We start from the raw sequence: 25,387 nt of genomic DNA on the forward strand, positions 1-25,387 counted from the left end.
ACACAGACGCGTTCCCGGTCTAAATGGGCTAAACCATTTAGACCTGGGCGCAGTGGTAAAGTTAGCTGCCCACCACCGCAGGGTCCAAGGGTTCAAATCCACCGCGGTGCAAGCGGCTTTGTCGAGCTTCTATGCGAACACAATTCACAGGGAGAGAGGGAAGCCGGGGGGGAGTTCAAGTGGTTCAAGTGGTTCAACGCTATACGTGTAGATGACCGTATTCCCATGGGCTACACTAAATATCTTCACCGGAAAATAGCTGATCTACATAGTAGATCCCCACCCCCACCACATATCTTTTTACACTTTAGCTATTAAAAAATATCAGATATGGTAGTGCCACGCTACAAGCTTGCATATCTGATATTTTTGAAAAATATGTGCAAATCTTTGAATATATATTGTTTTTAAGCGATTTTTTTTTTACTCAAATCTTTGCTTCTGGGGGGTCCCTGGAACAACATATTTTGAGATGGGGGGGGGGGGTCCGCGGCCAAATAGGGATGTCAGGGGGCAAGTGGTTAAGTTAGTCAGGTTGAAAATCTACCTATCTATGAACATGTGAATATGCTGTGTGTTTTCTATGCGTGCACAAGTGTGTGCACGAGACCATGTGTGTATGTTTGCGTGTGCTCATCCGTGTGTGTGCGTGTGCGTGTGCGCGCGTGTGTGTGTGTGTGTGTGTGTGCGTGTGTGCGTGTGTGTGTGCGTGTGTGTGTGTGTGCGTGCGTGCGTGTGCGTGTGTGTGTTAGTGTGTGAATATGTTAGAAAGCCACCTGATTCATTGAATTAGTCTAATCAGCTGACCGAGGCAGGAAACGGCATCTGCTGGATGGAACTCATGGTCCAGTCAAATTAATAGATTACGTGGAAAACAACAAGCCTTCAAATCCGTTCCCACGGAAAGCACTCACATCCTCCTCAAGTCATGTTGAAGTTTGTCTCACTGATAAGTAACTAAGTACATTTACTCAAGTACTGTACTTAATCAATTAAGGCGGATTCCTGAGGCGGATTCAAAAAAATATATATGTTCAAAGATTTGCACAAATATTCAAGATGTTTCAAAAACAGCAGATCTACAAGCTCATTGCGGGCCACAAAGTGACCCACTATGAGCTTGTAGATCTGCTATTTTTGAACAGGCAAAGTATGAAATAATGGTTAAAGCTTTCCCGGATTTAATGGGGTATTAAAGTACAATTTTGAGGTACATTTACTTTGTATTTCCATTTTTCAGTACTTTATACTTCTACTCCACTACATCCCAGAGGCAAATATTGTACTCTTTATTCCAATACAATTATTCCATCACTTTATTGATAACTTCATTATTCTTTCAGTTTTCTGTCAACATAGTTTTGCTCAGCGGGTTGGCATGACCTAGCACTGTCATGTCAAGCTGACTTGTACACAAACAAACTCAAACAAACAAGACAACTGTGACAGTTCCTCTGTAGGCACATATGTGGTTAATAGTTACTACTTTAAACGTACTTGTTATTCAATTATGTCATATTTAAAAATGCTTAATAATATTTCAGCATGACCTTAACCCTTTAAGACCGGGAACACATCTGTGTGTCATTTTAAGATTTATTTGGCTACTCAAAAATAGCAGATCTACAAGCTCATAGCGCAGCACCGAGTGCCGCGCTATGAGCTTGTAGATCTCCAATAATTTGTTTTAATCGTGAAAATGTGTGCAAATCTTTGAATATCTTTTTTTTCTGTAGCGCACATTTTTAACTGTGTTACAACTTCTGGGAGGTCCCTAGAACTAAATATTTTGAGATGGGGGTCCGCGGCCAAAATTCATATAATTTTGGGCATTAAAAAGTTATATTAAAGAAACATTTTTATTATTTTTTTAAAACTAGGATTTAGAAGACATTTGTAGAATCCCCCCAGAAGCAAAGATTTGAGTTACACATGTTTGCTTTAAATATATATATAGAGAGAGAGAGCTTGTAGATCTGCTATTTTTGAATAGCCCAAAGATGCATTCCCGGCCTCAAACGTTTAAATGTGACCAAATGTGAGAAACATCCAGGCTCATTCTCTACTGTATGTGAAGATGTTTCTATTTATTTTTGTGTGTGGGTTTTGTACACTTGTACAGTAAAGGCTAAATGCCGCAAGTCCTTCATGATTCTATCTTCTCGCCATTTGTTTTTCCTCGACCACAAATGTACGGGATGGGATTGAGATAGCATACGTTGTTTATGCTAGGTTCATTGTTTACCTGGCTGGTATCCTAGTTTTCTTGAGGCACTATACACTGTTTTCTCTTTGCATTCTATTTATGTGATTAATTACCTTATCGAGCGTCTCGCTGAATGCCCACATTGAAAAATTCTCTCCGTCTCCAGTTTCTCCGGGGGTGAAAGTCTACATCGACCCGTTCACGTACGAGGACCCCAACGAAGCCGTCCACGAGTTTGCCAAAGAGATCGACATCTCCTGTGTGAAGATAGAGGAAGTTATCGGCGCAGGTAAAACCAAGTCACAGTGTTTCTCCTCGATAATGAACAGCAAAGCACGATTCCATCTTTTATTCCCTTTATAAATCCCTTAAATCTCTTGTTACCGGAGAGAACCCTTTTCTGGGAGAAGAAGGAACATAGTATCTCTGCAATGGTAGAAAGTAAACTAAGTATATTCACCCAAGTACTGTGCTTAAGTACAATTTTGAGGTACCGTTACTTTATTTGAGTAGTTCCATTGTTCAATACTTTATACTTCTACACCACATCTCAGAAGCAAATATTGTACTTTTTTAAAACTCCACTACGATTATATGACAACTTTAGTTATTAGTTACGTAAGAGATTTAGATTATTACAAAACATACATTAACCACTCAAGCCCGATTTTATACTTGGGCTATTTGGAAATAGCTGATTTTGTCGATCAGTTTTTACTAATGCTGAAAGATTTGAGTACTTTTACTTTCGTACTTTAAGTGTTGATGCCAATAGTTTTATACTGTTACTCATGTCACGGAGTGAGACAAGATTGTTGGACCCAAGCGCAGAAGCGACAAGACAGAGGCAGAGCAGTCTAATTAAAGGATATTTATTAAGAATAAAGAACTGGAAACACAAAGACAACTGGGAAACTAAACTATACTGGGAAACACTAAACGAATGACATGTAGACAGAACTGGACAGACATACTCACAGATGACTATAACAAATAACCTGGTGAAGAGCACACACAAACACAGTTCTTAAATAGACACAGGACTAACAAGACACAGGTGAACACAAAGACAAATCAACACAGGGATTGGCTGGGGCACAACAGGACACAGGTGGAGAACATAACTAATCACAGGGAGGAGAGACAAGACAGGTAGCAAACACTAGGGCTGAAAGGAAACACTAGGAACAATACTACACAATAAAAGTACAAGGAGAACAATAAACAATACTACATAATAAGATTCAGAGACACAGATCCTGACAACTCAAGTCAAAAACAAAAAGCTTTTTTTTGTTTATATGGAGATGAGAGATTTCTGCCCGACAGCAACGATTTATCGTGGTATTGCTACTTTTCTACTCAAGTAAAAAAAACATCTTGAGTTCTCCTTCTGCCACTGTATAGCTGTGAGCCGTGGGGTGGTGGTGGAGGAGGCTGGGGTGGTGGAGGAGGTGAAAGTCTCTTCTCTCTCCTCTGCTTCTCTGGGCTTTGTTTTGTCTCCGGGAGAGCATGTCGTGTCCTAAGTTCACCTCCAAATGACAGTCTGTTCCCACTCGTCCGACCTCCCCCTCTCTCTCTCTCTCTCTCTCTCTCTCTCTCTCTCTCTCTCTCTCTCTCTCTCTCTCTCTCTCTCTCTCTCTCTCTCTCTCTCTCTCTCTCTCTCTCTCTCTCTCTCTCTCTCCTCTCTCTCTCTCTCTCTCTCTCTCTCTCTCTCTCTCTCTCTCTCTCTCTCTCTCTCTCTCTCTCTCTCTCTCTCTCTCTCTCTCTCTCTCTCTCTCAAAAGGCACCAGACGCAAAGCCCTCAAGTTCCTCACTACTCCTCCTCCCCTCTCTCCTTCTCCTCCTCCCCCCTCCCTCCTCCTCCGCCGCCCCGAGGTCACAGCCACTCGATCCAGGACGTCGTCGTCTCCCCCCTCTCTCCCCAGCGTCTTAGAGACCCTGTGAGGTCCCTGTCTGTCCTCCAATCCTGTCTATCTCTCTCTCTCTTTCCCAGCGTCTTATAGACCTGCCGTGAGGTCCCTGTCTCTCCTGTCTCTGTCTCTGTCTCTTCCCCCGTTTGCTTTGCCTTTAGTTCATTTTCCCCTCAGTTCCCAGTAGGGCTGCTGCAACTATCCATTGTATTCTTATTAACGATTATTCTATGGACTACTTTTTTTTGATTAACCCATTAAGGCCTGAGGCCAATTAAAACATTTTTTTTACTAAATCCTAACACTTAAAAAAAATATATATATTCAAAGATTTTTCTTTTTTTCTCCACAATTTAAAAAAATAGCAGATCCACAAGCTCATAGTGCGGCACTCGGTGCCGCACTATGAGCTTGTAGATCTGCTATTTTTGAATAGCCAAAGTAACCGTAAAATGACACACCAGATGCGTTCCACGGCCTTAATGGGTTAAGCAGTTAATGGAGAAGCTTTTTGTTTTTCTTTCTTTCTTCTTTTTTTTTTCTACATTTTTATATATATCATTGAATCGATTAACCACTTATTTTAAAGGCCTATACTTTGTGATGTACAAAAATAAGTGAATCTTTTTTTAGACATGTTTTGAAAAGTTTTGCTTTGACGTTTTTTGACTATAATAACCTGCCCAAAATAGGGTTCGATTAGCAATTGATCATTTTTATTAAATGACTGATTATCAGGTTTTTTTTCCCCCGTTCTTTTTATCGTAAAAAAAGATTTGGTCAAATCGATCGGTTCGAAGTGTTGCAGCCCTAGTTGCTCCCACCAACCAACCACACTCCAGAATGCTCACTTTCTCCTCCGTACCGTCCAGTAATATTCCCTCTCCCTCACTCCCCCCCCACCCCCCCCCACACCTTCTCCTCCACCACCCCCCGACCCCAACCTCCCCCCCCCCCCCCTCCCTTTTGTTCACTCCCCCCCCTTACATCACCAACCCCCACATCCCACCACCAGGAGAGTTCGGCGAGGTGTGCCGCGGGCGCCTCAAGCAGCCCGGGCGCCGCGAGGCCGTGGTGGCCATCAAGACGCTGAAGGCGGGCTACACGGAGCGCCAGCGGCGCGACTTCCTGGCCGAGGCGTCCATCATGGGCCAGTTCGACCACCCCAACGTCATCCGCCTGGAGGGCGTGCTGACGCGCAGCTGCCCCGTCCTCATCATCACCGAGTTCATGGAGAACGGCGCGCTCGACTCCTTCCTGAGGGTAAGACGACCGCGCCGTGTGACACACCCCGATGCGCCGCCGTGTTCATGAATAGGCTCTATATGCACAGCAGCCGCATTGTGAAGACATTCACAGGTGTTGCCAATGATACTAATGAAGGCTCTGTTCCATTCTTGGTCAAACAGAGTCAGGGTGCTGATATTGTTGCATGTTGGCTCACTGGAAACGCTTTGCAGTGGGTCTAAAGTTGGGGTCCAGGGACCCTCATGGTTCCTTGAGGGGGGTTCCAAATGACCTTTACGGGTGTGTAACTCTGAGAGTGTACAAATGGAACCAAATGGACCCTTACGGGTCCATTTGGTTCCATTTGTACACTCTCAGAGTTATGGGGGTCGTGGACACCACTGTGCTACACTAAATGGAACAGAGCCTTCTTTAGTGTCATTGGTAACACCTGTGAAGGAAGTGATAATATGGCTGCTGTGCATAGAGCCTATCGCTGTTCACCGTTTTTGTACGCCCACTGCGCTGTTAGCGACGAGCTACTGTATAATGCAGGATTATTAAGTGGTTGATCAGACTGATTGATTTAGTCGATGACAGAAATCGAACCGCGTGCTGTTTGGATCAATGAATACACACAAAACACAAGCATGTACACACACACTTCTGCATCTTTTGTTAATTGTTTGCCATTTTTGACCCTAACCCATTGGCGCAAAATCCCAGACTCCCCCCACAACTTCAGAAAGACATGAAGTTGTCCCCCTCCATGACCAGTGGTGGAAAAAGTATTAAAATGTACTTGAGTAAAAGTACAAAAGTATTGGTATCCGAATGTACTTAAAGTACCAAAAGTAACAGTACTAAAATATTGGAAAATAGCAGATCTACAAGCTCACAACGTGTCGCGATGCGGCGCGTTGTGAGCTTGTAGATCTGCCTCTGTATTGCCTCTGTATTGGAAATACTCCAGTAAAGTCAAAGTACCTCAAAATTGTACTTAAGTACAGTACTTGAGTAAATGTACTTAGTTACTTTCCACCACTGTCCATTACTTATTTCAAAATACGCTTTTAAACGTAACATGTATATTTAAGAGAAGCCGACTCTGCTTTTGAAGCCATTCACACATAAACACAACCCTTTTTTTGTGTTGGGGGGGGGGGGGGGGCTTTTTAAGCCTTTATTGATAGTGAAGTGACGTTACAGACAGGAAACGGGGGAGAGAGAGATGGCTGAGTGACGAGCAGCGACGGCCGTCAGCATCGGGGCTCGAACCCACGACGTGCTGTCAGGCTACATTGGAGCACTTTTCGAAGGTTTTGTTTATGCGCATCTGTTTGGGAACTGAACTCCTGGCCCGGTGAGTCGAGTCTACACTCACTCAGCTCGTTGTTGTGACAGAGATGGATAGCGTTTTTAAAAAAAAGGTAACCTGGCTGTCTTTACCACCTCAAGTGATTTAACTTGTCCCCTGCCAGATTCATAGTTAGATCTTAGTCGAGAAAAAACAGCTGCCAAAAGAATCCATAGGGCATACATCATCATCAACATCACTTGTTATCAACAGTGCTGCTAACTGCGGGAGTGTAACCCATTAAGACCTGGAACGCATCTGTGTCATTTGAGCTAAAAAAGCATTATTTTACACTTTGGCTATTCAAAAATATCAAGCTAAAATATAATATACAAGCTCGTAGCGCGGCACTCGGTGCCGCGCTACGAGCTTGTAGATCTGATATTTTTGAAAAATCGTGAAAATGCGTGCAAATCTTTGAATATATATATTTTTAAAGCCAACATTTGTAACTCAAATCTTTGCTTCTGGGGGGTCCCTGTAACAAAATATTTTGAGATGCGGCCAAAATTCATATCATTCATAATTGTTGTCCTTGACATGAAAAAGTGTGAGAACCACTGATTATAGCAACGATTTGAGCTACAAATGTTTGCCTTGAAAAATATATATATTCAAAGATTTGCTCAAATTTTCACGATCTAAAAAAAATAGCAGATCTACAAGCTCGTAGCGCGGCTCTCGGTGCCGCGCTACGAGCTTGTAGATCTGCTATTTTTTAATAGCCCAAAGACATCTAAAAAAAGACACAGACTCTTTCCCGGTCTCAAGGGGTTAATGAGCGAAGTTCAGCGAACATGAACGGATACAAACACAAACAGTGGAGCTAAAAAAAAGACAGAGACAGAAACATATTGAGCGAGGAATAGTTTTGTTCTTCAATAACATTTTTGCACGACTTTACAGTCTGAGTCACCGACGCGAGGCCAGAGCGTTCATTGTCCAGAATGAAAACGAATTAAAAACTCGGGACAATGGATAAACAGGACACTGTCAACTGACCGCGGTACCAACGGAAGACGATGATGAATGGACGACTTTAGCAGAGCGTAAAAGCTCAAGTTCCCAAACAGTGGGGAGTGGACCTAGCCTTCTTCATGAACAGAACTTACAGGCCCGCTATGTGCTTGTGGCCTTACTGGAGGCAGGTCTGTGCTGTTGACCCATTAATGATTTTCAAAAATAGCAGATATACAAGCTCATAGCGCGGCACCGAGTGCCGCGCTACGAGCTTGTAGATCTGCTATTTTTGAAAAAAATTGAACATTTTAGCAAATCTTTGAATGTAAGTATTTTCAAAGCAAACATTTGTAACTCAAATCTTTGCTTCTGGGGGGATTCTACTAATGTCTTCTAAATTCTAACAGTTAAAAAAAAAAAAAAAAAAAATGATGTTGCTATAATCATGGTTCTCAAACTTTTTCATGTCAAGGACCCCCAAAATTTGAATATGAATTTTGACTGCGGACCCCCATCTCAAAATATTTTGTTACAGGGACCCCCCAGGAGTTGTAACAGAGTTAAAAAAAAAGTTTGCTATGGAAAAATAGATGTTCAAAGATTTGTTCAAAAGATTTTTCACGATTTTTCAAAAAAAATCGCCGCGCTATGAGCTTGTAGATCTGCTATTTTTAAATGGCCACAGACATCTTAAAATGACACAGATGCGTTCTCGGTCTGAAAGGGTTCAAGACAGCCAAATACGTAAACCCAAATGCTCTTAGCATTTAGTTATGCGCAGTTGTCGCCTGTGTGTTTTGCCATGGTTTCTCTTAATGATTTGAATTCGTGCGGATGCACACAGTATCAATTCTTGAAAGCCCTGCAGTTAAGCACGCGTGTGGGTATGTTAATGTGTTTGTTTTCAAGTGAAGGCCTAATTTTTAGCACCGTGACGCACGCAATAGCAGTGTCATTCATCATGCATTGAAAATGGATATGGTCGTTTTTTTTCTAATGCCGTACTTAAATGCCTACACGCACATACTGTACAGTACACACACACACACACACATGCACCTCCGGGGTGACGGGGATTTGTTTACTCCTGTTAAAAGACAGATTAAACGATTAAACGCTTTGAACGTGCCGAAAGCTGGAAGGCAGGAGCCGTCAGTGTGCTTGACACGGCTGACTGATGCCGAGTTGAACTAGCAGACAGACTTTCTGAGCCCGGTAAAACCCCTCCCTCCGGAAATCTCATTTCCATTTGATATCAGGAGTGAGTCTGTTTGGCAGTCTGTTTGTTTCGCTTTTTGTCTGTGGGCTGGAGCTGGGCGGGAGTAATTACCGTTGACTGACAACCCCTTCAGCCAATCAGCAGTTCGTTCCCCTTCGGCCAATCGGCAGTTCGTTTTTCCCCGACCACCCGACAATGTGACGCAAGGGGGACGTTTGAAAGGGCCAATGCCAAAAATAGGCGGCTTTATTCGGATACAATGCGTGTCACTGCCCGCCCCTGCCGGTTCTCTGAATTTTTATTTTTAAATAGGCTCTGTTTTAGGCCATGATTAATTGACCACATATATGAAGTTAAACAACTAAATTCTATATCTTAAAAGTAAATTCTGTGCCTCAAAAACAGAAGTTTGACAGCTTTTTTGAAGTTTTAAAACCGAAACCAAAAACAGCGGACAGAATTTCAATGGGCGGCCCGTTCCATTTTTGTTGGCTGCACTCGGCTCCATTCGGGTTCACTCGGGTTCCACCTGATTGGCCAGCCTGCACTGGCCAATCAGGTGGTCCTCGCTCATTGTTCCTCACAGAACAATGAGCGAGGACACTGATAGGCTCGTCCATGTCATGGATGAGCAAGAAACGCCCAGACAGGCGCTCAGACAGACTCCTTCCTGAAATCAAATGCAAATGAGATTTCCGGAAAGGTGTGTGGGGGGGGGCTAGGTCAAATAGCCTAGGTACAAAATAGGGCTCAAGTGGTTAATGTATAGTTTATAATGTAATGATTTATATCTGAAAAGTAACTAGTAACTAAAGTTTTCAATAATTGTAGTGGGGTAAAAGTACAATATTTGCCTCTGAGACGTAGTGGAGTACAAGTAATAGTATTGGAAATTGGAAATACTCAAGTGAAGTACAAATACCTCCAAATTTTACTTAAGTACAGTACTTGGGCAAATGTACTTAGTTACTTTACACCACTGGTTCTGGACCACCACCTACATCAAAGTTCACGCCCAACAAAAGGTGTAATGAGAGAAGGGGTGGGTGGGGGGGGGTTAGTCACGTAGTACATTTTTTCCGACTGTGGGGAGAGAGCTATTACACGTCACTTGCATTCAGAAGAGTGCACTAATTCCATTTTTACTGCTGCATACATTAGCACGCTTGACGGGGCCCTGGCTGTACTCGCTGTTACGTGATGCTGGGCTGCTGCCGCGGCTCTTAACCCATTAAGACCTGAAGCCCATTCTACAAGTGTCTTCTAAATCCTCTAAGTTTTCTGAAAAAAAAGAGTGGTTCTCAAACTATTTTCATGTCAAGGACCCCCAAAATGATATGTATTTGGCCGCCGACCCCCCCATCTCAAAATATTTTGTTCCAGGGACCCCCCCCCCAGAAGCAAAGATTTGAGTTAAAAATGGTCGCTTTAAAACAATATATATTCAAAGATTTGCACACATTTTCACGATTTTTCAAAAATATCAGATCTACAAGTTCACATCTGCTATTTTTGAATAGCCAAAGGGTAAAATAATTCTTTTTAGCTCAAATCTAAAAATGACATAGATGCGTTCCCGGTCTTAATGGGTTAACTTTACCTTGGCCAGGATTATAATGCCATGCATTGATATTAGGTTTTTTTTTTTTCTTTTTCTTTTTTTTTCTCCGCTCTACCTGCTCTTCTTTCGGGTCGCCTACATTAAGTTCCTGATCTTGATCACACCGCACAGCACACACATGATCAAACAGACTATGCAGCGTTTGATAAGGACACGCTTTTACATGTGAGGTATACTATGTCTCATATATATATATATATACACAGTGGTAGAAAAAGTACTCAAATGTTTTACTTAAGTAAAAGTATCGAAACTACAATGCAGAAGTACTCTGTTACAAGTAAAAGTCCTAGAATCCAAAATGTACGTGAGTAAAAGTACGAAAGTATTGGCATCAAAATGTACTTAAAGTACCAAAAGTAAAAGTACTAAAATGTATGAAAATAGCAGATCTACAAGCTCACAACGCGCCGCGATGCGACGCGTTGTGAGCTTGTAGATCTGCTATTTTTAAATAGCCTAGGTATACAATAGGGCTATAAAGTGGTTAATGTATGTTTTATAATATAATATATCTGCAAAGTAACTAGTAACTAAAGTTTTCAAATAATTGTAGTGGAGTAAAAGTACAATATTTGCCTCTGAGATGTAGTGGAGTAGAAGTAAAAGTACTGAAAACTGGAAATACTCCAGTAAAGTAAAAGTACCTCCAAAGAGTACTTAAGTACAGTACTTGAGTACATGTACTTATTTATTTTACACCACTGTATACACATACATAATACGCTGTCAGGTGGAAACCTTGTATGTCCAAAACGTACTTTTCAGGAAATTAAAATGTTCTACAAAAACAGCGAAAATAGCAGATCTGCAAGCTCACAATGTGTTGCGACGTGACACATTGTAGATCTGCTATTTTTTTCGCTATACTTTTAGCATGGCACACTTGTATGACATGGCGTTTAGGGCATCGATTCAGTTGAAATGTGGAGATGCGAGGTTTCTGCCCGGCAACAGCGACAATACGTATATATCGCTGCCTCTATATTTCTGTAGAGAGACAGAGAGAGAGAGAGAGAGAGAGAGAGAGAGAGAGCACACCGCGCTCTCCTGAGGGAAATCACATCCGCAAAGTGAGTTGAGCCCAAAACCTCTGTGTTCCTGCTTACAAACTCCCCTCGGTCATATATCCTACCAATAACTACATGTTCACACACACGCACACACACACACACACACACACACACACACACACACACACACACACACGCACACGCACACGCACATGCACAAATGCACAACAAACATATAATATCGTTGTTGTCGGGCAGAAACCTCTCTCCAAATTCTCCATAAATGAACGCCATGCTTCATCATATACAAGCGTGTCGCACGGAAGCAGTGAAAATATTTTCACAATTTTAAATTGTTTTTTAAAAACTAGTAATAGAAAAGGAACGGCCTTGGACTTCAACAAGCTCTGCAGCCGGACTGCAACGACTATGTGCAAACTCGTGCACGTTAATATTGCAGACGCGGCACATATTGTACATAATGCACACGTGCACATACAGTGCGTACAACAAACATACATGCACATACGTGCACCACACACACACACACACACACGCAGGCACACAACGCAATGCCCAAGAGCCATTGGAAGGAAGAGCTGGCCATGGTAGCTAGCAGGGAGGGTCTGCTCCTCTCTGCAGTGAATCAGGCTTGTTTATGCATCCTCTGTACAGTAGCTTGTTATTGTGTCAGAACGCACTGGAGTGTGTGGGGATCACAAAGCGCTATGTTTATGTTTTTTTGTCATGTCCTGTCTAGATGAGTTGTCTTTTCTTTTCTTTCGTGGAGCGCATAGATGTTTGTCGTGAAGTCGTTTTAACACTAACCCCCCAGGTCATGAGAGAAAGCATATATAGCTCGTTGCTTATCATAATTTGGAATTCCAAAATATGTTTGTTTTTTTTAGAACCCATTTAGACCTGAGGCCGATTTTAAAGACGCCTTCGAAATCCTAACCTAAGTTTTCTGAAAAACTTGAATTCTTTATTATAATTTATTTTTACTAAAATGCATGTTGCTATGTAGCCTACATAGGCTGTAGTTCCAGATCCTATATAACATTCAGAGATTGTGGAATAGTTGTCTGGCTACGCAACAGGCCCGTATACAGACATTTATAATTGGGGGGACAATAAGAAATACTGAGGGGGCGTGATCTCGGGGAAAAGAAAAAAAAAAATCCGCCTACTTTGCTTCTTTTGGGCTTGTTGTCCTAGGCTTCTTTCTCTCGCAATATCTGGCAACACTGCCCATGGCAAATCAGGGCGGAGAATTATTTGAATTGAGCAATGAATGCATGATGGAATATGATGAAGGATTACTTTGATTATGGTAAGCTCACATTTCGTATCACACACACCATAAATGTAACTTTCACTTTTTTTCCCCTCTTTTTTTTGGGAAGATTTTTTTGGGGGGGGGGGGCAGTCAGAGCATTTGGGGCGGCATTGCCCCCCCCTTGCCTATGCCTAGATCCGGCCCTGCTACGCGAGACTAGGGGAAGCCTGTTATCTCCATGTTAAAGGAGCACGTCACCCATTTTCAGCTTATCGTCCGTATAATTGGCCCTCACTCATGCTCATTATAAGACGGCACCGTTTCTGTCTACTCACTCTGTGTCTCTGAGGAGGGCTGAGGGCTGTTCAACCTGCCTATTAGTAGCCAGGTTTGGTCTAACTTTTTATTTTTTCATTGTATTAACCCATTAAGACCTGAGGTGATTCTTAAAAATTCTTAAAAAAAAAAAAAAAGAAAAAAAAATGTAAATCCTAACAGTTTTTTGAAAACAATCTGAAAAATATTTTTTAAGATTTTTCAAAAATAGCAGATCTACAAACTCATAGCGCGGCACTCGGTGCCGCGTTATGAGCTTGTATATCTGCTATTTTTGAATAGCCAAAGAAATCTAAAGTGACACAGATGCGTTCCAGGTCTAAATGGGCTAAGGACAAGGGCTTATTTCAGCATGCTAACTTTCCTGGAAGAGAAAGGCTATAGTTTTTTGGACCTGTCCTCAGCCCACCAATGAGACAGCAGCAGAGTGAGTAAACGGAATGGTGCCATCTTATAATTAGTGAGGGCCAATTATATGAAGATAGGTTGAAAATGGGTTCCTTTAAAGGGATAGTTAGTCACCCCATGAATTCATGGATATGTTTTTAGTTTTTGTCACATTCCTAAGCCAATAATTTGATGACAGGCAGCGGTTCCGGTAGGAGACACAACTGTCTCCTACCACTGCCTACCGGTCCGTCAGCTGGTCATCAAATTATTGGCTTAGGAATGTGACAAAAACTATAACATATCCATGAATTCAAGTCTCCATGGGGTGACTAATAGATAGAAAACAATACATTTTTCGGGTGAACTATCCCTTTAAAAGTGCATAGGCAACCATGAAGACAAAGACAGCCTGTATGAACCACTTGAACCCCAGCATCCGTATTCTGGGGAAAACCGTCACAGAAAATGTATGAACCACTTGAACCCCAGCATCCGTATTTTGGGGAAAACCGTCGCAGAAAATAGCCGATCTACGTTGTGAGCTTGTAGATCGCTTATTTTTCAGCGAAGATATTTAATGCGGCCGCAAAAACGGAAAAGTACACTAGCATAGGGCCCTGAGGGACTCCGCTCAACAACGTAAGTGGTTAACCCATTGAGACCTGCAACGCATCTGTGTCATTTTCAGATTTGAGCTAAAAAAAAAGCATTATTTCACACTTTGGCTATTGAAAAATAGCAGATATACAAGCTCATAGCGCGGCACCGAGTGCCGCGCTACGAGCTTGTAGATCTGCTATTTTTGAAAAATCGTAAACATGTGTGCAAATCTTTGAATATATATATTCTTTTAAAGCGCACATTTTTGACAAAGATCTTTGCTTCTGGGGGGTCCCTGGAACAAATGTCATATCATTTTGGGGGTCCTTGACAGTTTGAGCACCACTAGATATAGAAACATACGCTTTTCAGAATAGTGTGGATTTAGAAGACATTTGTAGAATCGGAACCTCAGGTCTTAATGGGCTAATAGGCCGTACTAATGAGTTTAGTGCAGTACTTGTAGTTAGAATGTGGCGCGTTTCAGCCTGTTCCCTGCACAGCACTAACGCAGTGGTCCACGACTGCCGTTTTGTTACGATCTGAGCGGCAAACCTAGTTTCAGATCATAGATCATAACATAATATAGTGTGTAGCACGTATCCTACAGCTAGACAGATGGATAGAGCTTTAGGAAATGTCGAGGGAAATTCAGTTGTCATAGTAGCACTGCAGTATGGATGAAACGAAGATCCACGTAAGGGTCGAGAACAAGCACAGAGAGGTAGTAACACGAGTAACGAAAAGGCTTTCGATATCGTTGCTGTCGTCGGGCAGAAACCTCTAATATCTCTGTGTTTTAACTTTTTGAGTTTTTTTTTGTCTTTATCATACTACAGCGTCACACGAAAGCATAAAAAAGTAGCACATCTGCAAGCTTGCGTTTTGAGCTTGTAGATCTGCTACTTTAGCTGTTTTTGAATGTTTCTGAAGTAACAGTTTTGGACGGTTTCCATGCAACAGAGACGCGATATAATACAAACACCCTTGCTTAACCCATTGAGACCTGGAACTGTGTCATTTTTAGATTTGAGTTAAAAAGCATTATTTTACACTTTGGGCTATTCAAAAATAGCACATCTACAAGCTCATAGCGCGGCACCGAGTGCCGCGCTACGAGCTTGTAGATCTGCTATTTTTGAAAAATCGTGAAAATGTGTGCAAATCTTTGAATATATATAAACTCAAATATTTGCTTCTGGGGGGTCCCTGGAACAAAATATTTTGATGGGGGTCCGCGGCCAAATACATATAATTTTGGGGGTCCTTGACATGAAAAAGGTTGAGCACCACTGATATAGAAACAAACTTTTTTCAGAAAACTGTTGAGATTTAGGAGACATGTATAATCGGCTTCAGGTCTCAATGGGTTTAACATACAAACCGGCCTTATGCGCTTGGGCTGGTCTGGTGTGCATAGTATATAGCAACAAGATAAATAAAGCATGCACATCCAAAAGTAAAGTGCCAGGTGCTGCTGCGGTGGGCAGACATAAATACTGAAAGAGAACAAAGTCTGCACAGTAGATCAAGCTCCATAAAGTGTGATTCATTTCAGTTACCGGTGAAGTTTTGATCCCGGTATAGCTCTTCCTCAGGCGGTCTGAGGAAGAGCTACCAGGCGTGAAACGTCACCTACTGTAGGTGGTAACACTTTGGGAGCTTGATCCAGTTTGGAGACTGGACTCTGTTCTCATGCATATAGTGACTAGGCCACAGATAGGTGGACATTGAGGCGAAGAATTGTGACATTTGCATTCGTTCGCAAACAAAAATATAGTAATTATTTATGTATGTACCGCAGAGGTGTAAAGTAACTAAGTACATTTACTCAAGTACTGTACTTAAGTACAATGTTGAGGTACGTTTACTTTATTGGAGCATTTCCAATGTTCAGTGCTTTTACTTCTACTCCACTACATTTCAGAGGCAAATATTGTACTTTTACCCCAGTACAATTATTTGAAAACTTACTTTGCAGACTAGTTACTTTAGTCCTATTTTAAACCTAGGCTTTTTGAAAATAGCAGATCTACAAGCTCACAACGATATAGAATAAAGTATATTGTTTCTAGCTATGTATATCTTTTTTATCATTGCTTATCTTAATAAATAGTTGTGTGTATTGAGATGTCTCTATATTGTTGTTATTCAGCACATACACCAACCAAACATACCTGGTAAGCAAAACAGTTCTGTTTCTTGTGTATGTGAAGAAGTTAAACCTCCATATATTTGTTTTAAAGCCCGTAATCTTAGACTTTCTGTTTGGGATAAAAACAGGTTGTTTCCAGGAGGGAGCAAGATTTGGAAAAGATAAAACGGAGGTCGTTTTTTTGCTTTGTAAAATGAGTATCGTCGCTGTCGGGTGGAGACCTCATATGTCCAAAACTGTTACTTTTCAGGATTCAAATTCAAAAATAGCAAAAGTAGCAGATCTACAAGCTCAAAATGCGTCGCCTTGCGCCACGTTTTGAGCTTGCGGATCTGCTACTTTTAATGCTCTTGTGTGAAGCCGTCCAAAACTGTTACTTTTCAAGAAATGGGGGGGAAAAATACCTGTGTTCCAATGCATCCAATGTAGTTATTATTTAGTCACAAGATCTTGTTAATACTTTCCATTGGTTCAATGTGTATAGCACCCACAGACACACTTAACCACTTTCACTTCTACTTTCAACATTTTTTTCAAAAGTAGCCAAACTAGCAAATCTACCTACAAGCTCACACAACGCGACGCAGATCGGCTTGTAGATCGGCAAAAAATGTTTGAAGTTGAAATATGGATAGGGATGTTCGATATTGACTTTTTTTTACCGATAACCGATATACCGATATTGTCCAACTACTAATTTCCGATACCGATATCAACCGATACCGATACATGCGGGCTTTTTCACCAAAAGTCAACTAATCAGGTAACAATATCACATATCTAATAAAATGAAATAGCTATAATATCAATATAATATCTAATAAATCTAATATAATAGAGTGATGTTGTTAGATTTTCAATAAAGTGAGTCCCGGGACTGCCATTTGAATGAGTCTCACTAATCTTAGATTAGATGTTGGCCTATTTGACAGTGCAGAAGCAAAATTGCTCTGATGCCTATAACATTAACGAGCGTCAACAAGCGTCAGCTGGACCCAGACACACACACCTGCCCTCTGCAGTGCTCTAATTTGAAAGTGATTGGAGTCGGTCTCATTTCTCTGCAAAAGCCCTTGAATATGATGGAATATGATTAAGGATTACTGTGATTATGGTAAGCTCACATTTCATATCACACACACCATACAGTAAGAACTCCTGTAACTTATTAAAAAAAAATATATATATATATATTTTTTTTTTAACTTTTTTTTTCTTCCAAAAAACGATACTGATATGTTACGATATTGTTTTTTATGCTAATATCGGACATCCCTAATGGAGATACAAGGTTTCTACCCCAACTGTGACGTTGTCTATTCTCCTCTCTGTCCTCGCTGAATTTCCTGCCTCTCTACAACTGCCCTGTCTGAACAAACGGCAAAAAACTATATTAAAAGCAGAAATAATGATAATACATTTTCATTATGTTCCCTTTTCATAGTTATGTTTGGGGAGGATTTGTCATTGTACATTTACACATAGATAGATTGTCCTCTGCATTTTACCCATCCTAACTATTAGGAGCACTGGGGGAATTATGCCATTAATTTGGCAACCGGGGAGCAGTTAAGGGGTTAAGTAGCGTCTCGGGACACACTGTTGGCTCACATCATGTTCAAACAGCCTAAAGGCGTCGCGCGCCGAAAAAATAGCAGACCTACAAGCTCATAAGGCACTCCGCGGACACGACGCCTTATGAGCTTGTAGGTCTGCTATTTTCGGTTCGAGCAACACCGTCGCGCAACGGAGTGTAAATTGAGCTTAACAGTCCGTACATCACTCTTCAGTCTGACTCCAGCTCGCTGCTCATAGCAGAAATGGAAATTCAAAATATACATTTGAAAGATATTTTTTAACCCATTAAGACCTGAAGCCGATTCTACAAATGTCTTCTAACTCCCAACAGTATTCTGGAAAAAAATAAAAAATAAAATGCTCTGATGCCTATAACATTAACGAGCTTCAACGAGCGTCAGCTGGACCCAGACACACACACACCTGCCCTCTGCAGTACTCTAATTTGAGTACTCTAATTTCGTAGCGCGAGCTTGTAGATCTGCTATTTTTGAATAGCCAAAGTGTAAGATATTTTTTTAGCTCAAATCAAAAAAGTGACACAGATGCGTTCCAGGTCTTAATGGGTTATAAAATGTATTTTCGTTAACGGAAAATGACAGAGACGACAGCTGGCTGTCACAACTTTTGAGAGGCACAAGTTACAGACTGTCTAGCAATCGGGAAAATTGGGGAGAAGAATTGTCTAGGGGGGGTTTAAGTGTCTTGCTCAGGGACGCTTTTGACACGCAGACTTGGTTGCACCCGGGGGGGGGGGGGGCAAAACCAATGACCTTCTTATAACCAGACAGCCTCTCTGTCTCCACTCTACCCACTCGGCTACGGTAATAATTGGTGAAATAACTCTGGCGGTCGTAAATGGTTTTACTCAGTCCATTTTGAAAATGAGAGTAGAGCGAGAGAGGGAGGGAGGGAGGGAGGTGGTGGGGGAAAAAAACAACAACCAACCTCCCAGGATCCCTGTTTAGAATTCCAGTGATAATTGTGGCCTTTTTTTTGTTTGTTTTTTATTGCCTTTCATTATGGTCTTAAGGAGCTTAATTATTCAGCTAATGGGATAGCCATGCTGGAAAAGGTCAGTTATCCCAGGTTGACATGGGAAGCCATGAAAGGTTATGATGACAGATGTCAAGTTTATGTAGGCAATAATGACTGCTCTCTCTCTCTCTCTCTCTCTCTCTCTCTCTCTCTCTCTCTCTCTCTCTCTCTCTCTCTCTCTCTCTCTCTCTCTCTCTCTCTCTCTCTCTCTCTCTCTCTCTCTCTCTCTCTCTCTCTCTCTCTCTCTCTCTCTCTCTCTCTCTCTCTCTCTCTCTCTCTCTCTCTCTCTCTCTCTCTCTCTCTCTCTCTCTCTCTCTCACTCTCTCTCCTCTCTCTCTCTCATCTCTCTCTCTCTCTCTCTCCTCAATCTCTCTCTCTCTCTCTACTCTCTCTCTGTGCAAGCTGAATGATAGGGTCGCTTCACCATGACCCAGCTGGTGGGCATGCTGCGTGGCATCTGCGGCGGGCATGAAGTTACCTGTCGGACATGAACTACGTGCACAGAGACCTGGCCAGCTGCGCAACATCCTGGTCAACAGCAACCTGGTCTGCAAGGTCTCCGACTTCGGCCTGTCGCGCTTCCTGGACGACTCCTCCACCGACCCCACCTACACCAGCTCTCTGGTGAGTGCGCCGTGTGCGTGTGTGTGTGTGTGTGTGTGTGTGTGTGTGTGTGTGTGTGTGTGTGTGTGTGTGTGAGAATTGGAAATTCAAAATATACATTTGAAAGATATTTTTTAACCCATTAAGACCTGAAGCCGATTCTACAAATGTCTTCTAACTCCCAACAGTATTCTGAAAAAATAAAAAAATAAATGCTCTGATGCCTATAACATTAACGAGCGTCAACGAGCGTCAGCTGGACCCAGACACACACACCTGCCCTCTGCAGTACTCCAATGTAGAGTAGAGGCAAATATTGTACTTTTACTCCACTACAAAAATCAGCCTGGGGGGTTTCACGCCCCTTCATCACATTTTCCCGGGGACCCCCTGGAACCCCCCTCAAGGACCCCCTGTGGTGTCCCCCGATGCTCGCCGTACCAGACCTCCCCACAATCAGAACATAAACAACAGTCTGACCGTAGCGCTCGTCTCATCTGTGCATCTGCTATAAATACATTACACTGAGAGAGTGATTACAAACACAACCAGATGGCAATTAATTAATGGAGAGAGAAAGGACACACTTTGTTTACTTGCGTCTGCCCCGCCAGAAATGGCGCAAATCTCCCAGACAAGATTGTGTCAAAGGACGTCGGGAGTTTGATGAAAACAAACAGCGGACATCGTTGTTCCTATAGGCTATCCAAATACTGGCCTGGTATCCAGCCTGCTTCGCTACGTTCGGCGGACTTTTTTTTTTCTCTTCGCTTATCAGTCTGGAAACCCTCCTATCTCCAAGGGAGGCGGGACATGGCATACGGCTGGAATCGTGCCGTGGCCTTCTGATTGGTCTGTGGTGCGGGGCGGGACAAAAAAACGGTGTGATCGTTGTGATTCGTCATTCGTTTGAACAACATCCAATCAGCAACGACGTTGCCTAACGTAACATATGTAGTTCCAGTGTAGTTCTGCAAAACGAGGAGGCATTCCAGACTGAGAAGCGAAGAGAGAAAAAAAAGTCCGCCGAACGTAGCGAAGCAGGCTGGATCCCAGGCTATCCAAATACTGGATCCTAATACTCTGGTTGGTGAATTGAAAGACCATAATAGTTTGCGGTGATCGTTTACAGTGGTGGAAAAAGTACTCACATTTTGTACTTAAAAGTATCAATACTGCAATGTAGGAATACTCCATTACAAGTATAAGTCCGGAATTAAAAATGGACTTGAGTAAAAGTACAGAAGTATTCGGCATAAAAGTGTACTTAAGGTACCAAAAGTAAAAGTACACATTATGCAGAATGTCCCATTTCACAAGTTTTCAAAAAATAAATCGTTTGAAAATAGCAGATCTACAAGCTCACAATGCGTCGCATCGCGACGCATTGTGAGCTTGTAGATCGGCAATTTTCAAATGGTCGAAATATATACAGTAGGGTTGAAGTGGTTAATGTATGTTTTGTAATAATAATTAAAATCTACAAACTAGTATCTAAAGTTTTCAAATAAATGTAGTGGAGTAAAAGTACAACATTTGCCTCTGAGATGTAGTGGAGTAGAAGTAAAAGTACTGGAATTTGGAAATACTCAAGTATAAATACCTCAAAATAGTACTTAAGTACAGTACTTAAGTAAATGTACTTAGTTACTTTCCACCACTGATCGTTTAGAACCTAATGATTTCTATCACAAAGTCAAGTCATGTTTATTTATCATAGCACATTTCACACGACAAGCGCAGACTCAATGTGCTTCAAAACAGAGAAAACGCAAAGCTCAACGATGACACAAAATGCACATAATCACATTATGATTAATATGTTATCAACATGTCATATTAATTAATAAGAATGAAAAAAAACAAAGTGACAGTACAATAAAAAAAAAACCTAGGTGTTGGAGTTTGGGGTTTAGGATTAAAACTGCTTGTTGTGTGTGTGTGGGCGTGCGTGAGTGCTTGTGTGCATGTGAGCTCTTGGGCTCCTTCTGTGTTTGCAGGATTTTCACGTGCGCTCGCATTGAGCTTGTTTGTTGGTTTGTACCCACTTTGTTGGTGTATGTGTTCCTCTGCGCGCATGAGTGACAGTTTTTCACCCACCAGCGTTTGTGCCGCTGTTGAAATACGTCTGTGAAATATCAGGGATTTGTTCGCATCAGCTCCTGCGTGTGTGTGCGTGTGCGTGCGTGCGTGTGTGTGTGTCACACAGGTTACAACACCTACATGCACACACGTCTGTTTTTTTCGTGGCTGGTACACAGTCAAATCCTGATGTTGTTCGTTTTTATGCTGCGTTCACAGTGGCAGCTACAAAATATATACAAAGCTACAAAGCGACGCAGTTAATCTGTCGCGGAGAGCTCATTGAAACGTTGATCAACACACTCGTTGACGTCAAGCATGTATCCGACGAGCAAGAGAAATATACAGGAAAATATGAAGCCTGGGGTTAAGACGAACACGGAACTGGCTGATGGAAATAATTTGTTTGGGGGAACATCGTTATAAGAAAGTCAACAGGTGTGCATGTTCAATTGAGTCTTTTTTTTTTTTTTACTGTTTTTGGTGCGCGGGCTCTACCTAATTCAAGTAAAGCATTTTTAGCCCAGCACCCACAAGCGATGTGCGTACAGTTATAGGTTCCTTGTTTAAAATAATTAGTTTTCTCCCATTACAAGCAGGAATTGTGTGAAGACCGAATGTGAGTGGACATTGTTAAATGCCACTTGGTCGTTTTGTAGCGTTGTAGTTGCAGTTGAAGCCAGCTCAACTTGTACTGTAGCTTTGTAGATTTTGTAGCAGTTGGCCGTCGCTTTGTGGCTTCAAGTCGCTGGCTTCCATTGAAAATGAACAGTGGTGTACAGTAACTAAGTACATTTACTCAAGTACTGTACTTAACACTTGGGGTGCCAGAGGTTTATTAAAAAAATGTACGTTGAGTGCCAGGATTGTTAATCATTTTTTAGGAGCCGAGATGCAGGCTTTTGAAGACATAAGTTAACCAGGAAGTGGATTGGAGTCTAAAGGTCCTTACACACCGGGGCGATCTTTTCGTGCGAATAATGCGTTTTTTTTTAAAACCTTATAAAGTCAATGGCTCCGTACATGGAGCGAAAAAGCGAAAAAGCGAAGCGAAAAAGCGTCTTTTAATTATTCGGAACGAGTCCGAATTTTGCGTATATTCGCTATATTCGCCGGTGTGTAACAACCTTAAATCTTCGGAAAATTATATCTCCTGGTGCTGTGAAGGAAAAAAAAAAATTGATAATTTTTTTTTTTCTTCAAAAAACGTATATATACGGTTTTGGCACTCCACGGTTGTATTCCCAAAACCGTATATATACGGTTTTGGCACCCAATGTGTACAATTTTGAGGTATTTTTACTTTCCTGGAGTATTTCCAATTTTCAGTACTTTTACTTCTACTCCACTACATCTCAGTGGCAAATTTAGTACTTTTACTCCACTACAATTATTTGAAAACTTTAGTTACTAGTTACTTTGCAGATATAAATAATTGCATTATAAAACATACATTAACCACTTTAGCCCTATTTTATACCTAGGCTGTTTGAAAATAGCCGCTCACGATGCGACGCGGTGTGAGCTCGTAGATCTGCTATTTTCAAACATTTTTGTACTTTTACTTAAGTACATTTTTAATTCTGGACTTTTAACAGAGTACTTCTACATTGTGTGTGTGTGTGTGTGTGTGTGTGTGTGTGTGTGTGTGTGTGTGTGTGTGTGTGTGTGTGTGTGTGTGTGTGAGCCCACCTGAACGACTGCTGTTGGTCCCAAATCTTAATTCCAGTGAAAGCCAACAGTCACTGTAACTTCTTGAGTTTCTTTTGTGGGTAATTCCAGCGACGTTAGTCTTCCATTAGACTTGCTTCTCTTGAGCTAGTTTTTTTGACAAAATGTTGGTCCCAAATCTTAATTCCAGTGAAAGCCCAAAAAACAACAAGCTTGACTCCAAAAAAATCACACCTTGATGGCTTTTAACTGTTTAGTGAAGAAAAAAGTGCACAGAAAAAACAAACATCACATATACATTCCAAGTGTTCAAAAAGGTGGTTCTATCTTAACCTATCTTTGCTCTTAGGCTTCCAGCTCTAGCCTGAACAAACATTTCCAGACACAGGTGCTGTTAATACAGAAAGCTTCTAATCAAAGGCTGTTCTAGCAACTGGCTCAATGGACTTAATTAGCTGCAAACCCACAAGCATGCACAAAATAATGGCAATCAAGAAAATGTAATCCAAATACTCAAAGTACTCAAAAATACTCTAATACAGAATTCTTTTCAATATGGCTCTCACAACTGCAGTGGGGGGTGATTGACTTGATCCCACCGAGTGTGAGTGTGTGACTGGGTGGGTGGGCCTCTCTGGGTGGGTGGGCCGTGTCTGTAATGGCTCTGCTAGCTTGCCTCATCACGTCCCACAGCATCAATACCAGTGCCGGAAGTAGAAGTACTCTTTTTTTGTTTTTACTTAAATAAATGTTGTAGTAGTATACAGTACTTGAGTAAATGTTCTTTGATGCTTCTTCCACTGATCAATACCACCCTGTGTGTGTGTGTGTGTGTGTGTGTGTGTGTGTGTGTGTGTGTGTGTGTGTGTGTGTGCGTGTGCGTGTGTGTGTGTGTGTGTGCAGGGAGGGAAGATCCCCATCCGGTGGACGGCGCCCGAGGCCATCGCCTTCAGGAAGTTCACGTCGGCCAGTGACGTGTGGAGCTACGGGATCGTCATGTGGGAGGTGGTCTCCTACGGAGAGAGACCCTACTGGGACATGAGCAACCAGGACGTGAGTCTGGATCCATGGCTGTGTGTGTCTCAGTGTGTGTGTGTGTGTGTAGTTGGCCGCGGACCCCCCATCTCAAAATGTTTTGTTCCAGGGACCCCCCAGAAGCAAAGATTTGAGTTACATGTTTGCTTTCAAAAATATAATTCAAAGATTTTCCCTAATTTTTCGCGATTCTTAAAAAATAGCAGATATACAAGCTCGTAGCGCGGCACTCAGTGCCGCGCTACGAGCTTGTAGATCTGCTATTTTTGAATAGCCAAAGTGTAAAATAATGCTTTTTTAGCTCAAATCTAAAAATGACACAGATGCGTTCCAGGTCTTAATGGGTTAACAAACTCGAGTTGTGTGTGTGTGTGTGTGTGTGTGTGTGTGTGTGTGTGTGTGTGTGTGTGTGTGTGTGTGTGTGTGTGTGTGTGTGTGTGTGTGTGTGCGTGCGTGCGTGCGTGCGTGCGTGCGTGCGTGCGTGCGTGCGTGTGTGTGCGCGCGTAACCTTTATTTAACCAGGAGGAATCTCATTGAGGTTCGAGACCTCATTTTCAAGTGAGGCCTGGCCAAGACGAGGCACAAAGCAGTTCAAACACGAACAAGGGACAAGACAAAAAAATGTACAGCAATTACCTAGAAAAGAAAATAACAATAAAACTTCTAACCTAACAAAATGTATGACCAAAAACATGAGCAGGACATAGACAGCGTATCCCTTATCCGTCTCTTAAAATCAGATTAGGTGATCCAGTTTAAGCTTTGCCTGTAAATCATCGAATGACCACGGTCATTCAACAGTTAATCGAACTAATTGGTTGAATTGATTTACCACTTAAACCCTCTAGACTTAGTAAACTGGATCTGAGCCGGCTCTGTGTACTTGGACCGCTCTTTTACGTCTATACACCATAATCTCTGTGCCAAAAATAGTCGATCTAAATAAGCCGATCACAAGGCGTCATGTTGTGGCGCCTTGCGAGCTTGTAGATCTGCTATTTTATGAATAGCCAAGGAAATCTAAAAAAAGACACAGATTCTTTCCCGGTCGTAAGGGGTTAAAAGTAAAAGTAAAGCCTTTTACTCCGGTTTCACCTGACAGAC

At 41.9% G+C, this 25,387-nt stretch overlaps 1 protein-coding gene across 1 annotated transcript in view; it reads left to right on the forward strand.

The window, feature by feature from the left end:
• Nucleotides 1-25,387, forward strand: part of LOC311045955 (ephrin type-B receptor 3-like) — a gene marked incomplete at its 5' end in the record, with an annotated part of 83,070 nt that overhangs the window by 39,260 nt on the left and 18,423 nt on the right. The window contains 6 exon segments of the mRNA XM_084058027.1: nt 2,373-2,495; nt 5,135-5,400; nt 19,306-19,365; nt 19,368-19,409; nt 19,412-19,516; nt 24,152-24,301. Coding sequence (XP_083914153.1) covers nt 2,373-2,495; nt 5,135-5,400; nt 19,306-19,365; nt 19,368-19,409; nt 19,412-19,516; nt 24,152-24,301 — 746 coding nt within the window.

Source organism: Gymnoscopelus microlampas (genome assembly GCF_963454915.1).
Source record: "Gymnoscopelus microlampas genome assembly, chromosome: 5".
NCBI lineage: Eukaryota > Metazoa > Chordata > Actinopteri > Myctophiformes > Myctophidae > Gymnoscopelus > Gymnoscopelus microlampas.